This window comes from Chiloscyllium plagiosum, chromosome 31, assembly GCF_004010195.1.
Source record: "Chiloscyllium plagiosum isolate BGI_BamShark_2017 chromosome 31, ASM401019v2, whole genome shotgun sequence".
NCBI classification, from domain to species: domain Eukaryota; kingdom Metazoa; phylum Chordata; class Chondrichthyes; order Orectolobiformes; family Hemiscylliidae; genus Chiloscyllium; species Chiloscyllium plagiosum.
Window position 1 is genome coordinate 2,302,061 of NC_057740.1, and position 17,353 is coordinate 2,319,413.

General features: G+C 39.0%; 1 protein-coding gene across 2 annotated transcripts in view; it reads left to right on the plus strand.

Moving 5' to 3' along the window:
* The window catches only part of LOC122565140 (zinc finger protein 462-like), a 93,858-nt gene extending 81,171 nt beyond the window's left edge, over positions 1–12,687 (plus strand). For both annotated transcript variants that reach the window (XM_043720803.1, XM_043720804.1), the window contains 3 exons: positions 279–390; positions 6,720–6,838; positions 11,239–12,687. In XM_043720803.1, the coding sequence (XP_043576738.1) occupies positions 279–390; positions 6,720–6,838; positions 11,239–11,250 (243 nt within the window). In that variant the 3' untranslated portion in view covers positions 11,251–12,687. The remainder of the gene's footprint in view (positions 1–278; positions 391–6,719; positions 6,839–11,238) is intronic.
* Positions 12,688–17,353: the final 4,666 nt, after the last annotated feature.

Consider the following 17,353-nt stretch of genomic DNA (forward strand, 5'->3'; position numbering starts at 1 on the left):
CAAAGGCAATTGATTTGTTATTATTTCATTGAAAATAGTCTGAATACTTGTGAAGTATTATTTTATGTATTTTAAATGAAACTAAATCTATTGCCTAATTTCATTTTAATAACTCGAGATTCCTGTTTATAATGTCATTGAGACGGATGGTGAACAAGTTAAATGTAACAGGTATTGTCCTAATATTTGCTTGATTTTTAATATTTTTAATAATATCAATGCCTCTGACATATATTTGTTATCATAAAGCCATTAATATGTTTTTGTTTGTTAAATAGGTGAAATGCAACTTTGATTTGGTTGGTGCAGTGAACCTAAATGAAGCAGATCTCGTCATTGAAATTGAAGAGTTTCAAAGGAAGAGACTCAAGAAAAGCCAGGGTGAACCAAGTGAGAATTTATAACTTACTGAAATCTCTTTGGTGTGGTAATAGATTTGACTTTTTAGCATGAGAGATTAAGTAGCTTGAGCCAGTTCCAAATTAAAACATTAGGGGGCTATATATGATGCCACAATGTGTGCACATGTACAATATGTAGCCTAGCTGGCATACAAAAGGTTTCATTCACGCACACTTCTGTCTTCACATTCTTGCTTCCCATAATTTTATTTTGGACAGACTTTTGTACTTTTTTTTTCAGTTATAAATTCCTATGTACATGTTTATAATGAAACTTATTCATGTAAACCAGTTGCATTGTAATTACTGTCTCGCCTGAAATGGTGGTGTTGATGCTTCTGTTTTGCAATTTGTAGCATTTTGCACTGGAGTGATACAAGTGTAACCAACTATTTCTGATCACCTAGGAGAAAGTGAGGACTGCAGATGCTGGAGATCAGAGCTGAAAAATGTTGCTGGAAAAGCGCAGCAGGTCAGGCAGCATCCAAGGAACAGGAGGAGGGCTTATGCCTGAAATGTTGATTCTCCTGCTCCTTGGATGCTGCCTGACCTGCTGCGCTTTTCCAGCAACACACTTTTCAGCTCTATTTCTGATCATCCTTGAGATAATGCCATCAGTCCTGATGAAGGGTCTTGCCACAAACGTTGACTTTCTTGCTTTTCAGATGCTACCTGACTTGCCATGCTTTTTCCGGCACCATACTTTATCGATAATTTAGATTTCCCTTTGGGTTGCAGCAGTCCATGAGCTGAAGATACTTCTGTAATGCTATTGGATAGGGAACAACGAAGGAATAATGAGTATATTTTGAGGCTGGGACAGCTTGTAAACTGAAAAACGACTTTGAGATCATACTATTCCCTAGCTGGGTGGACATAGGGGAGTGTTTGTGGGATTGTATTTATGCTGCTTGAAGAAACCTAGATAACTCACTGCAGTGCCTCAATATATAATACACACTGCAGCCACATCACCTCTTATTGATGGTGGGATTGGATGTTGAACTAGTGGACTGTCTGATGACGCTTCCATGGTTTATGTTGGCTTAGTGAGCTGAATTAGAACTTCTTCCTCATGTAGCTTCATATCTTGGAATTTTTTACAGAACACCTCACTTGCTGAAACAAATGAATTAATCAAGAGGAACAAATTTATTCAGAAATCACAAAGAGCGGCACGGTGGCACAGTGGTTCGCACTGCTGCCTCACAGCGCCTGAGACCCGGGTTATTCCCGCCTCAGGCGACTGACTGTGTGGAGTTTGCACGTTCTCTAAATTGCCCGTAGTGTTAGGTAAGGGGTAAATGTAGGGGCATGGGTGGGTTGCGCTTCGGCGGGTCGGTGTGGACTTATTGGGCCGAAAGGCCTGTTTCCACGCTGTAATGTAATGTAATCTAATCTAATCTAAAAATCTAATCTAAAATTAAGGCCAATATCTGAGACACTTGTCAGCAATGTTCCTTGTACAATTCACATATATGCCATTGTGCAGCAATATGGAATGTACTAACAGTGACTGCAAAGATCAAACCCTCCAAAAGAAACAACAGCAAGAGAGGGAGCAAAGAAAGTGAAGTTGTGATTAGCACTGTAGTGAGTAAAGGAGACAGAGAATCTGATTGCGTGAGCAGCAAATATGGGGATTTGTAATCTAGTAATCAAAAACTACTTTTTTGAGTAGTAATATAAAGTAGTAGACTACTTGGAGACATAGAATCGACGTTTCGGGCAAAAGCCCTTCATCAGGAAGATGAAGGGCTTTTGCCCGAAACATCGATTTCGCTGCTCGTTGGATGCTGCCTGAATTGCTGTGCTCTTCCAGCACCACTGATCCAGAATCTGGTTTCCAGCATCTGCAGTTATTGTTTTTACTTACTTGGAGACATGTTCAATCCAACTATACACTTGAGGTGTTTAACCTTAATTAGTAATTCTAGAATAAAATTCTGATAATGATTATGAGCCTACCAGATTATCAGAAGAACATTTCACATTCACTGATGAGAGAATCTTCTATCTTCACCCAGTCTTACTTACTTGAGACTCCATACTCATGACAATGTGATTGACTCTGACTCTGACTCTGAAATGGCCTTGCAAGCCACTTAGATTATCAAACTGCTGTAGCAAATTCAAATAATAATAAAACTGAATGGATCACATCCTCCTAGATAATAGAAGCATAAAAAAATGCTTTCTACCTAGTTAACCCTTAAAGTCCTTTTCCACTGACTTTAGGACTTGTGCCAAAGTTTACAGATCTCACCAACAGGCTAGTCAAACAATGGCATAATTGTATAATTATATTCAATGAATTGTCCCTGACCAAATCCTCCATCACCATCCCTGTGCCTCTCACGCAAGCTGGATTCCCACTCCCAACTCTGGCACCCTTAATTTTTGCTGCTTGTCCCTGCCATTCCGACCTGACTGGTTCTATTGCAGGGCTATACATCTCCGTTATCCATGATTTTTGTGGAATTGGACTAGCTTCTCCAAGTTTCATAATTCATTGCACCTTTTAAGGAGTTGTGAACTTTAATCTGGATTTGGGAATACTTTGAAAGCTGTGTGCCAAAATCTTACCCATATTCGTTCTTTGTCCCCAATTGTTCTCTCCATTCCAACATATTTCATGTCCCTCCTCACTTTCCAAGGTCCCTACTGACACCCATACCAACTCATATTCCTGCCATTCCCATTCACTAAATATCCACTACATACAAAATCAATAAACCATGATGAAATTGCTCAGAATACTCAAACTCCCATTCACAATTCTTACAATGGAAACAAAACTACTATTCCTGTACCCTATCAAGTGTCAATTTGGCAGACATTAAAATGTCAACAGTCTTCATACACTTGGCATCTCTTTATTTTGAGCAACTAAACATTGGGGCATTCACAAGAGATCACAAAAACAATAACCTATCATAACCAATTAAAAGATGTCAACAGTTCTATACAAACAGAATGCCCTTCTGAGATAATCCTTGAATGATGTAGGCTTTCAACCGGTTTGCACAGAAAGGGCAGATCTCTGTGGAACCAGATTACCTCATTTCCACCATTTTATCTGATCAATGGAAGAAGGTCATACCAGGTGGAAACTTGTTGAAAAGAGTTTCAGGAATTACAAAAGATCGGGATACTTGCTGTGGAAGTACAGCTTTGGGTAAAGAAAAAAGAACAGTCCATCAAAGGAACAGGCCCTTTGCTCACCCAGCTTCTGCAATACATGATGCCTTACTAAAATAAAAATCATTTGCCTCTACTTGTATCCCTCTATTCCCTGCCTGTTCATGTAACTGTCAGGATGCCTCTTAATTGTTGCTATTGTATCTCCCTCCGCCATCCCCATTGCACATGGTCGAAGCAGTTATCCCCTTAGAAATTGACATTTTTAACCCAAGAAAAGATTTTTGACTATCCATTCTATTCATGCTTCTCACCATTTTGTATACTTCTATTAGGGTTACCCCTCCTCTTTTGATGTTCAGGTGAAAACAAGCCAAGTTTGTCCAATCTCTCTTCATAGCTAATACCCTCCACACCAGGCACCATCCTGGTAAACTTTTCCTTCACCATCACCAAAACTCCACATCCTTCTGGCAAGGTAGTGACCAGAACTATACACAATACTACAAGTGTGGCCTAATTAAAATTCTATACAGGTGCAACATGACTTGCCAATTCTGCTGTGTTCCCATCAATGATGAAGGCAAGCTTGACCACTTCATCCACTTGTTTTACCACTTTCAGGAACTGTGGACCTGTGCACCAAGATCCTTCTATATGTCGATTTACTGTATATGTCCCTCCCGCATGACTTTGCATTTGTCTAGATTAAACTCCACCTATCATCTCTCCGGCCAAGTCTCTTGCCTATCTGTATTCTGCTGTTACCTCTGGCAATCCTCCTCATAATTCACAACGGCCACCCCCCCCCTCCCAGTCTTAGTGTTATCTGCAAAAATGCAAATCAGACCACCTACGTTCTCTTCCAAATCATTTATACATATATATTACAAACAGTAGGAGTCCCAGCAATGATCCCCACGGAACACCACTGGTCACAGAACTTCAGTCTGAAAAACACCCTTCCATTGATACTCTGTCTTCTATGACTAAGCCAGTTCTATATCCATCATACCAGCTCATTGTGGATCCCATGTGACTTCACCTTTTATATCACTCTGCTAGAGGGACTTTCTCAAAGGTCTTGCTAAAGTCTGTATAGACAACATCCACCACCCTTCTCTCATCAATCAAGTTTGTCACTTCCTCAAAAAAACTGAATCAAGTTTGTGAGATACAACCCTCCCCACACAAAGACATGCTGCCCATCACTAGCATGTCTATATTTTTCCAAATGTGCATAAATCCCATCCTTACGGAAACTATTGGAGAATATTCTTATCAGTGACACAAGGCTCACCAGCCTGTAATTTCCGGATTATCTCTCATATCCTCCTCAAACAAAATTATGGTGTGATGTTATTAATGATCCTTTAGATTCTTTAAATCCAAAATATTGCAACTGTGCAGCTTCCCTTCTCATCAAAGTACCTTCCCTGTTCCTTGTTACATTTAGCATTGACTGTCTAAAGACCCGACTTTGCTGAAGTTAACTCCTTAAATTCTTCTGCAGGGCAATCATTTGTCCTTGTTGAATAAGGCAGCCAGTTATCAAGCAATTGTTATAACAGTTTTATTTATGTAGCTTTGACTCCTCCTGTTCCTAGGCATGCTTAATTGCTTTCAGTTCCTGTACAAGTTTATCCTTGTCCCTTAACAGTTTATTCCAGGCAGAGTTATTGCTGATTCTTTCAATCCATGAACTATTAAAGTTCTGAAGTTTACAGTATCACATTAAGGACCTCACCCACTTCCTCTATCTCCACGCATAAATTCCCTCATTTGCCCTAGCAAGGACCTACCCTTTTCGTAGCTACTCTTTTGCTCCTTCTATAAATATAACACCTTGGGATTTTCCTTAATTTTGTTTGCCAAAGGCATTTTATAGCCCATTTAACCCTCCTAGTTCCTTGTTTGAGTTCTTTCCTGCTATCTTTATATTCATAGAGGGCTCTGACTGTCTTTAGTTTCCTATACACGACATGTTCTTTTTGACTAAACTTTCAATTTCTCTTGTTATCCAAGGATCCCAAACCTTATTATCCTTACCCTTCATTTCCACAGGAACACGTTGATCCTAAATTCTAATCACCTAGCCTTTAAAATATTCGCACATGTCAGATATGGATTTACCCTCAAACAGCTGCTCCCCAATGTACATTTCCCAGTTCCTGCCTAATATTGTGGTAGTTAGCCATCCCCCAATTTAGTACTTTCACCCAAGGACTACTATTATCCTTATCCATAAGTAACTTAAAACTTACAGAATTATGGTCACTGTTACCAAAATGCTCCCCCATTGAAACTTCGATCACCTGGCTGGGCTCACTCCCCAATAGCTGGTCTAGTATGGCCCATTCCGTCGTTTGAACTATTTACGTATTATTTCAAAAAACCCTCCCGGACATACCTAACAAATGCTATTCCATCCAAGCCAAAATGGTTTCATCATGTACAGGACATTGGTTATGCCACTGTTGGAATATTGTGTGCAATTCTGGTCTCCTTCCTATCAGAAAGGTGTTGTGAAACTTGAAAGGGTTCAGAAAGATTTACGGGGATGTTGCCAGGGTTGCAGAATTTGAGCTATAGGGAGAGGCTGAACCTGCTAGGGCTTTTTTCCCTGGAGCTTCGGAGGCTGAGGGGTGACCTTGAAGAAGTTTACATAATTATGAGGGGCATGGATAGCATAAATAGACAAAATCTTTTCCCTGGGGTGGGGAAGTCCAGAACTAGAGGGCATAAGTTTAAGGTGAGAGGGGAAAGATATAAAAGAGACCTATGGGGCAACTTTTTCACGCAGAGGGTGGTATGTGTATGGAATGAACTGCCAGAGGAAGTGGTGGAGGCTGGTACAATTGCAACAATGAAGAGGCATTTGGATGGGTATATGAATAGGAAGGGTTTGGAGGGATATTGGCCGGCTGCTGGCAGGTGGGACTAGATTGAGTTGGGATATCTGGTCGACATGGATGGGTTGGACCGAAGGGTTTGTTTCCATGCTGTACACCTCTATGACGCAATAAGTATCACATGGGCCATGTCATTTTTTCCCAATGAGACTTTGTTGAAGTAGTGGTCTAACCACCTCTCAAGAATAGATGAGCAGTAAACATTTCCTGAAAGAGTATAAAATAAAATGTCATGTTAAGCTATCTTTGCTTTCTGTCTTTGCAGGAATTCAAAAATATACAAGACCTAACCGTTCAACTAAAGCAACCCGATTTTCCTGTGAATTTTGTGGCCGAAGATTTCTGGACCGCTCAGAATGGAAATGTCATGTTCGGAGACACTCCGTAAGTTGCACTGATTTGTTCAATAGTTCTGCCAATAACAAACACGAGCAAATATCAAAAAGAAACTAAGACATTAGTAAGATGGCCAGTTCGTACAAAGTTGATGTTAAATATGTCTAGGCTAGCCTATGTAACAGTTCTGTGCTTATGCACCACCATTTACCAATGAAATGTACGCCTCATAGAACTCTTCTGTGGTAATTACATTGTTTTCTGTTCCTAATATGCCAGTGTTGCCCTGTGTGAAATTATTGATTTGTATTTTGGTGGTGAGAATCTTTCACATGTATGTAAAATACTCATTTCTGTCTTTAAGCCTGTATGATTTCAGACAATTATGAAATGGTTTGGATGAGGTGTTGATTAGCAAGTTTGAGGGCGACAGCAAAATTGATGGCATAGTATATAGTGAAGAAGGTTTTCTAAGATTACAAAGGGATCTTGATCAAATGGGCCAAAATGGCAGATGGAGTTCAATCTGGACAAGTGCGAGGTATTGCGCACTCTACAACAAACATGAGTCTGGCTTATACAATTAATGGTAGGGCCTTGGATGGTGTTGGAAAACAGAGGGACCTAGGGGTCAGGTACATAATTCTTTGAACTTTGCGTCACATATTGACAAGATAGTTCAAAAGGAGTTTGGCATGCTTGCCTTTGTTATTCAGTCCTGTGAGTATATGAATTGGGTAGTCATGTTGAGGTTGTACAAGACATTTGGTGAGACCTCTTCTGGTCACCCAGCTGGAGAGGGTTCAGAAGGATGTCACTGGGTATGGACGGTTTGAGCTAGAAGGAAAAGCTGGAACTTCTTTTACTGGAGCGTTGGAGGTTGAGAGGCAACTTTTTAAGAAGTTTATAAAATAAAGAACATAGAACATTACAGTGCAGTACAGGCCCTTCGGCCCTCGATGTTGCGCCGACCAGTCATACCAATCTGAAGCCCATCTAACTTACACTATTCCATATGTTTGTCCAATGATGACTTAAATGCACTTAAAGTGATGGAGGCTGGTACAAGTGCAACATTTAAGAAGCACTTGGATTGGTATATGAATAGGAAGGGTTTGGAGGGATATTGGCCGGGTGCTGGTAGGTGGGAATAGATTGGATTAGGATATCTGGTTGGCATGGTCGGGTTGGACCAAAGGGTCTGTTTCTGTGCTGTACATCTCGATGACTCTAAATGGTGGATGTGGGTACAATTACATTTAAAATACATTTCAATAAGTACATGAATAGGAAAGACTTGGAGGGATATGGACCAGGAGCAGGCTGGTGAGACGGGTTTAATTTCAAATTATGGTCAGCATGAGCTAGTTGGACCAAAGGGTTTTTTTTTAAGGTGCTGTATGACACTATGACAATTAAAAATGTCAGAAGCCTGAACTATATTTGAATATTTGATTGGTTTGTACCCTTTAATTGAAAATAATTTGGGTGGCTACTTTTGGTACCACTTGAAAATTTCCCTGATTCTTTGAAACACATTTTAAATATGATATCCGGTAAACTAATATTTACTTGACTAAGTATACATAAGCTTGCGTTTCATTCATATATAGTACATAAAATCTAGCATTTTGCAGCTTGTCATAGAGATGTACAGCACGGAAACAGACCCTTCGGTCCAACTCATCTATGCCAACTAGTCATCCTAACCTAATCTAGTCCCATTTGCCAGCACTTGGCCCATATCCCCCTCAGCTCTTCCTATTCATATACCCATACAGATGCCTTTTAAATGTAATTGTGCCAGCCTCCATCTCTTCCTCTGGCAGCCCATTCCATACACGCACCACCCTCTGCGTGAAAAGGTTGCTCCGTAGGTCCCTTTTCTATCTTTCCCCTCTCACTCTAAACCGATGCCCTCTAGTTTTAGATTTCCCGAAAACAGTCTTTTCCCTGGGTATTTATCCTATCCACGCCCCTCATGATTTTATAAGCCTCCATAAGGTCACCCCTCAACTTTCGACGCTCCAGGGAAAACAGCCCTGGCCTATTCAGCCTTTACCTATAGTTCAAATCCTCCAGCCCTGTCAACATCCATGTAAATCTTTTCTGAATCTTTTCCAAATTTCACAACATCCTTCTAATAGGAAGGAGACCGGAATTGCACGCAATATTCCAAAGGTGGCTTAACCAATGTCCTGTACAGCCGCAACATGACCTCCCAACTCCTATACTCAAATCTCTAATCTAAAAGAAATGAATGAGGTCCCTACTCAGCAATGCACATTTCTGAGTTATTTGTTCAAATGACAATAACGTTTCACCTTCAAGTAGATCACCCAAACGAGAGATTCCCCAGGACCCATTGTCCCTGGCCGGAAAACCAGCATGCCAACTATGGGAGTAAGAAAAGATGTTTTAGACATATTACTCTCCAACTGCCTCATTGTCCTCCATGCTCTGGCTGTGTTAATAACTATTGGATTTCTCTGCATTCGTATCCAATTGGCTTTTAGTTTAACATTCTTGTTTGTCATTGGTGTATGTCAGTGTCAAACTCCACCTGGAATTCAGTGCTGTTAAGATCTCAACCACCTGATGAAGGAGCAATGCTCCGAAAGCTAGTGCTTCTAATTAAAACTATGGACTATAACCTGGTGTTGGGTGATTTTTAACTTATGATTACTGTGTTCTTGCTAAGATTTTCCAAAACTTCCTATCAGGAATGGATCCATCAGCTTGGAAGTCAGAACTGTCAGTCAAATTCGCCCTGCCTAATTACATAATACTAGATTTCAAATAGATTTTTTTCTAGTTGGGCAAATAAACTCATCTTCTCAACCAGTCTTGTCAATTTGATCATCCCAGGCTATATGAAGATTAAAGTGCCCCATAATTGTTGGTTTGCCTTTGTCACAAATTCAGAATGTAAATATACAGCAGGAATGGAAAAGCAAAGAAACTACATGTTCAAAGCAACTTATAACTAAAGGTCATTTGCTATCCATGGGATTTGCCATATAGCTTGCAATGTTACCTTTAATATGCAGTTATTTGTGACCATTTACTACAGTGCATGGTGTCTTTATATTAATTTGCCTGGCTGAATGTATCTCTAAGAAATAGTTCTGATCTAAAGAGTTAATAATTGGATCTGCTACCCTCCCTTAAATGGTTGCAATTTTTCCCTCCCTGGAGGGGAGTTGGTGAGATCAGAAAGTACATGTATTTGAATAAGTTGTCCCTGGGGAGGTATTGGCTGAGAAGCTTTGGGACTTTCTTGGCATGCCAGCAATTAAGGTGCTTAAGTGGTCAATAAGCAGCCACTTAAGGGCTTCAAATCACACCAATTGTTTACTTTCTCAGAAAATGTGCTGATTTTCTGATGCAGGTGGTGTTACTCTGTTGTTCTCAAGCTGATAGCATTCCAAGGCATGCATAAGCTGCTAGTGGGTGGCTTCTGAAAGCCGGACCTCTGAACCCCCTATCCCTGCCGTGCCTGTTTCACAAGAAGGAAAGGAAAAAGAAATCCTTGTTGGATTTCACAAACAGTAAGCCCTGAGTAGGCTATAGGAGCTAAAGGTTTCTGGCCTCTGGAAGCATTTAGATTTGTAGTTTTGAGAAAAAAGCATTGTTTCCAGTCATTGAATTTGAAGTTTGCAGTTTACACTTTGATTTCAACATGTGTGCCCTTAGTGCAAGTTCAATTTGTTCAACCTATCAAGAAGCTTAGTAAAGGATACACTCTGTTGGCAGAATTAATATGAGTCATGGTGTGTGTGCTTTTTACATGGAAGTAGAATACTAGGCTGCATGTCATTTATTAAATATGCTGAGAATCTGGTGATTGCACAAAGCAAAATCAATTACACCAGTTTGCTTACAGTCAAAACCTCATGTGTTCATCCTGAACTGCCACTGGTATAGTTCAAAATAGAATGACAGAAAGGGAAGTAGCAGGTACAGGTCTGTGGGAATAACCTTCAAATGCTATTTGAAGCTTTTTTTTGGAAACTGCAGGATGGTACTGGCTATTAGATATGATCTTAATCTTTCAAAAGATAGGACTTTCACAATACAATAACCAGATCATACCAAGTAAACACTCTGGTCACAAATGCTGACAAAATCTATAATATAATGGGGAGGTTGCAGCAAGATTAATCCCACTGGGAAAGAGACCAATTTGAGGGTGTTTTTGAGAAACTCAAGTTCACCAGTTTAGAAATGAAGTGCTCATGGCTTGAACTGATTGAGTGATATTGAGAATTCACACTTCAATAAACTTCTTATTAGGTCAGATTTTGTGTCAGTGAAATGATTGAATTTGATAGCCTTTTCCGATCCTTCTAATACTAATTTATTCTGGGACAGTGACACTAAATCTAGCAATTTTTAAGATGGTTTATTTTGTGACAGTTGCTAATGATTATATTTGCAATAACCAGATTGAAAGCTGATGAGGACCTATTGAGAGGAAACCAGATAGAAGAATTTGCGAATGAAGACCGGAATTCTCAATGTCTTAAACAAACCAGGTCCTTTGTCTTCAAAATACTGTCTGTGAGTCTCTGTCAATCGCCGTTGTGGTAACCTGAGGAATAAATGCAAAGTTGTGTTGGTTCTTTTTGCATTTTGTTTTGATTTAAATCTGGATATAATGTGGTGAATAGTGACCTCACAAGACATAGAAATAGAGAATGACTGTTCTGATTCTTTTTGAAAAGCTACGGCACGTACATGTTGTTTGAATAAAACATTTTTCTACAGCAGTTGACTAGAATTTGCCTTTGCTGTGAAATTAATTTAAGCAGTTAGTATTCTGTATCTCTAACCTTCTGGTGTATTATAACTGGGAAATGTTGTTACTGATTATTTATGATAGGAATTTGTAATGTTTGTATATAAAATATTTGCTCATTGAATCTGCAACTTTGATTATGATTGGCTCATCATTATTACAATTATTGTTGCACTGATTCTAGAATAAATACTAAAATTGATTGAATGCAGCTACTTTAAATTGACCAAACGTTCGCATCAAGACAATTCTTGAAAATTTGTTGAAGTTCACAATACAAGGTGCTTGTGTATTGATGAGCATTCTTCTTTTCCATGCTGACATTTTTCTATTCCTTGCAAGTTATTAAGATATTAAAATACACTGAAGAAATCACAGCAAATTCTTAACCAGATAACATTTCACTAAAGTGTAATGATATGAAAAACATGCAAAAGCTTTGTTTTCCACTGTGATAAGGGCTATGTTGTTTCCACTTTCTCAGAAGTAGAGACGCAAATTTATTGTAGCGGTGAAATTAACACATTGTTGACTTCTGCAGTAGCCTGTTTATTTCACTGTAACCTCTAGAAGTTTGTGAACCTGAGATCTCTCAACATCTTTTCTAAAGACGTACCCAGAAAACATTCAAGAGCCCTTTGCTCTGTCTTTGACTACACCCACAAAATCCTGTGCAAGAAAGCTTTCAAAATTAGATAAAAATTTGATGTTTAAAGTTGTGTTCTTATGTAGATTTAATGGTTTTCAATTAATTTGATTATAAGTGCACAATTTATGCATTGGGTTATATTTCTAATCTACAAATTTTCAGTGTGCTATCTCTTCACACACTAAACCTTTCCAGAATTAAAATATGAATTTGTGGGTTTAAAAAATTAAATGGTCAAGTTATACTACAGAAATTTGAGAGCTAGCAAGCAGGATAAACTTTAATTTTATTTAGTGTTTATGTTTGATTTAAATGGTATTTTGAATTAAATGAATTTCTTGCCAAGTGCACTGTTTAAGAATTTTGGCAGTTTCCTTATGGTTGGTCATACTGAATTTACAGACCAAGAGTACTTAAATATTCAAGTATTGGAACAGAAGTCTGCATAGAGAGTAACTGTTACTTGGATTTAACTTTTTGTTGAAATAAAATGTTTTTGTGTTAAATTTGAGTACTTCAGTAGTCGTGCTGTGTCTTTGAAAATGTAATTATCTTCCCTTTTGGTAAAGCATTATTGAAATTATAATATTTGTTCAAGTATCTGGAGATCTATGTACATCTTTTCTGAATTTGGATTTAAAATTAGAAAAACAAATGTTCCATCTCGGCTGGGCTGCCCACATCACATATGCCAATCTTTAGCTGACTTCATTCATTCCATGTGAAAACCAAGAAATAGTTGCAAGTGCTGGATACATCAAAGACTTTGGATCCTAACAATATCATAACTGCATCTAGAACTTACTGTTCCTCAAGCCAAGTATTTTAAACAATCCAGCAGTATTTATCCAACAATGAGATGTTCAACAGGAAAATCCTTTCCCATAGACGAGGGCGCATTGAAACCAATGCAGTTGATCACCAGCATGGGTGTCAGCAACAATGCTATCAAGTAGCACTTATGCTCACTGATGTTTGTAGACTGATTATTGCTGACATTCTATGCTGGGAGAACTTGAACATTATATTCTATATTAAAAGGCCTAAATGAAGAGGCTCTTGAAAAGAAAGTTAAAAATCACACAACACCAGGTTATAGTCCAACAGGTTTAATTGGAAGCACACTAGCTTTCAGAGTGACGCTCCTTCATCAGGTGATTGTGGAGGGCTCGATCGTGACACAGAATTTATAGCAAAAATTTGCAGTGTGATGTAACTGAAATTATACATTGAAAATTTCAATGTATAATTTCAGTTACATCACACTGCAAATTTTTGCTATAAATTCTGTGTTACGATCGAGCCCTCCACAATCACCTGATGAAGGAGCGTCACTCTGAAAGCTAGTGTGCTTCCAATGAAGCCTGTTGGACTATAACCTGGTGTTGTGTGATTTTTAACTTTGTACACCCCAGTCCAACACCAGCATCTCCAAATCTTGAGAAGAAAAATCTTTTTAAAAAATATATACTTCCCTTAGTCACAGTTTTTAATCTTAACATGCAAAAGAGAAGAAAAACTTAAAATCTTGAAAATCCAGCTCTTAGCTGAAATTCCCAGCAAACGAAAACAGCCTCCTCCTCAAATCCGCTATCAGCCAGCTGTCAAATCTCCAGTTGCGAGTAAAAGCATGTCAATTTCTGTTCTCCAGTGTTATTTAAACTGTTAATATCGGACTCTTGACAAACAAGTTGTAAAAGCCAGTCTTGCAACTTCCATGCAAACAGCACTTGACACCTGCTTAAGACAACTAGCAAAGTTGGGGTCTGGGCTCCCGTCTTGAAATGTTTTGAGGGGTCTGGTCTGGTCCACAACAGATCGGGGACTCTGTGGGATTTGCCCTATAGTTTCAAATTGGGATTCAGATTGTTGGACTTGAAGGCAACGAGATGTTGGTGTCTTTTGTTCTGGGTGTTCAATTTGGTTGGATTAAACAGTGCTTGGGATAGCAGTGGCTCTTTCAGTCACCAAGAGTTTTCTGGGGTGGAAGAAGTGATCTTGAGGGTTTTACAAAAGGTGATTAAGACCACGCAGCAGGAATTAACAGACAAGCTGGAGTTGGAGCTGCCTCCTTCCACGAGGGAAGGAGAGATAATTACAGCGCAGTAGCTCAGCATTTAAATTTGCTAGAAACACCATCTGAATCTTTAGAGATGACTAAAATTCAATTTCAAATGAAGCACCTTGAGTTAGAGGCAAAATTCAAGGAAATGCGATTAAAAGCAGGAGAGAGAGAGAAAAAGAGAGGAAAGGAAGGGAGTTTGAACTTCAGAAATTGGCACTTACACAGGAGTTCAAAAATACACTTTCTGAAGTAGGGAGAACTCGTGGAAGAGCAGAGAGTTAAACCGGCAAGATTAGCAGCTGAAATGGCTGATGATTGAGTTGGCTCATAAAGCAAAGCTTGGCTTCCAGAATCGATATCAATCCATGTCAGACAGAAATTGAGGAAAAGAGAAATCCTCACGTGGGAAGGATAGACCTCTGTGAAGATCATAAGGATAACTTACCACCAGGTAAAAAGGAAACCCTTGAAGGGGGCAGAAGTTTAAAAACCTCCAGTGTTTTCACTGCAATATCGTGGGCCATGTGAAATCATAGTATTCATGGGTTAGGAGAATCCCTGGAAAACCAGATGTAGGAAAACAGGTCAAGCCAGTGAATTTTGTTGGAATGGTAGCAGAAAGCACAGTGGCGAAACAACAGCAGAAAGCTGCACCAGAATGTACAAACTGGTCGGAGATTGGTTAAGGAGCAAGTGCCAGATCATCTTAAACCATATACCTGCAAAGGTAAAGCTTATTTGCATAGGCCAGGAGCAGCAGGTAAAGAGGTTACAATATTAAGAGACACAGGATCCTCTCAGTCTGTGAGGTTTGGAAGATGAGCACTAAGGACTAATTCCAGAAAAGGTAATAGTAATTGGAAGTCACAGTGAGACAAAAAGTGCTCAATTATGTAAAGTGAGGTTAGAGTGTCCAGTGAAGAGTGGAGAATTTGTGGTAGAAGTACTGAACAATTTCTCAGCTTCAGGAATACAATTTGTCCTTGCTAATGATATAACTAATTCACTGGTCAGAGTGCACCCCACTGTTGTTGAAAAGCCAATGGAAACTCAGGCAACTGAACTATTGCAGGACACATTTTGGAACTTTTCCTGACTGTGTTAACAAGGTCACAAAGTCACCAATTGAAACTGGAGAGATCAGAGTACAGATAAGAAAGTTGAAGTGGAATTAGCAGAGACCCTGTTTGGTCAGATGGTTGAGACAAGCCAGGAGCAGATAAATGACAAAGCAGACGTCTTTAGCTCCGATAAATTAACTGAGTTACAGCAGAAAGAAGAAAACTTAAAGCAATTCTATCAAAAGGCATACACAATAAATGAACCCGAATGTATCCCTCAATGTTATTATCTTAAAAATGCTGTCTTAATGAGGAAATGGAGACCATCACATAATCGGGCATGTGACAATTGGACGGAAGTTTATCAAATTATATTGCCAGTGGGATATAGAAAGAAGGTGTTGCAAATGGCGCATCAGCTACCACTTGAGGGTCATTTAGGAGTGAGGAAAACACAGGCTAAAATAAAAAGACATTTTTACTGGCCTGAACTACACAAGGATGTAGTTGAATATTGCTAGATGTATCATTCATCAGGTAATTGGAAAACCACAGCAGAAATAAAACCCGTACCTTTAATACGTATTCCTGCATTTGAGGACCTTTTTACAAGTGTCTTAATTGGTTACATAGATCCCCTACCTCAAACAAAAAGTGTGAATCAGTATTTGTTCACAATAATGGATGTGTTGGCTAGATTTCCAGAGGCTATTCCATGATGTAATATCACAGCTAAAAGTATTGTAGAGGAATTACTCAAACTTTTCATGATACGGATTACCGACAGAGATCCAATCAGATCTCGGGTAAAACTTCACATCAAAATTATTCAAGCAAGTTATGAACAGCTTGGGAATAAGACAATTCAAATCTATTGTGTACCATCCAGAATTGCAGGGAGTGCTAGAAAGATGGCATCAGACAATTAAAGGCCATGCTGAGGGCTTGTAGTCAAGACTATCCAGATGATTGGGATAAGGGAATTCAGTTTGTGCTTTTTGGGGTCAGAGATTCATTTGGTGCATCAAGCAAATTCAGTCCATTTGAATTGTTTTTGGGCATGAACTGAAAGGACCATTAAAGTTGATTAAGGTAAGTCAAAATTCAGAAACCCCATTTTTGGACTGTCAAATTTTAGGGCATAATTAAATCCAGCTGAGGAGTTGACTAGACAGCATTCAAAAGTATCACAGCATATAATGAATCAGGAAGCAGACAAGAAATCAAAATTTCACTTTATCTCTGGAAGCAAAATTGTATTAGTGTTACTTGCAGTGACAGGTGAACTTTAGTGGACCTTATCAAGTCGAAATGAAATTGAGTAAAGTGAACTAATCTATAGGACTCTAGACAGAGAGAGATCTCTGAGTGTCATGTGAATAGGTTCAAGAGGTATTCTGACAGGGAAGGAAAGAAGAGGAGAATGTGTTATTGATGACAACACAGAGGGAGGAACCAAGTTCAGAGGATTCTGAATTGGACATTCCTCAAATTAAATTGGACAATTAGGAAATTGTCAAAAATTGGGATAAATTATGGAGTTACCTTCCAGAGGAAAATTGAAATGACCTGAAAAAGTTATTACTCTTACATGAGGAGATAAGTGGAAATAAGCTGGGAAGTACTAACCTAATTCTGCATAATGTAGCTATAGGAGATGCTGTTGTAATTAGCAACATCATTATAGGCATAACCCTCTAAAGTTGGCACAGGTTCAAAAGGAGATTGAATGTATACTCCAAGACAACATAATCGAAGTCAGTTACAGTGGCTGGAGCTCACCCATAGTAATGGTGCCAAAACCAGTTGGTACCCAGTGATTATATGTGGACTATCACTAAGTCAATGCAGTTACAAAGACTGATGCATATCTGATTCCACATTTGGGAGACTGTGTTAAGAAGGTGGGACAAGCAACCTATATTTCTAAATTGGACTTGCTCTTGTCAGAAAGACCAAAGGCCATTTTGGCTTTTGTAATGCTTCA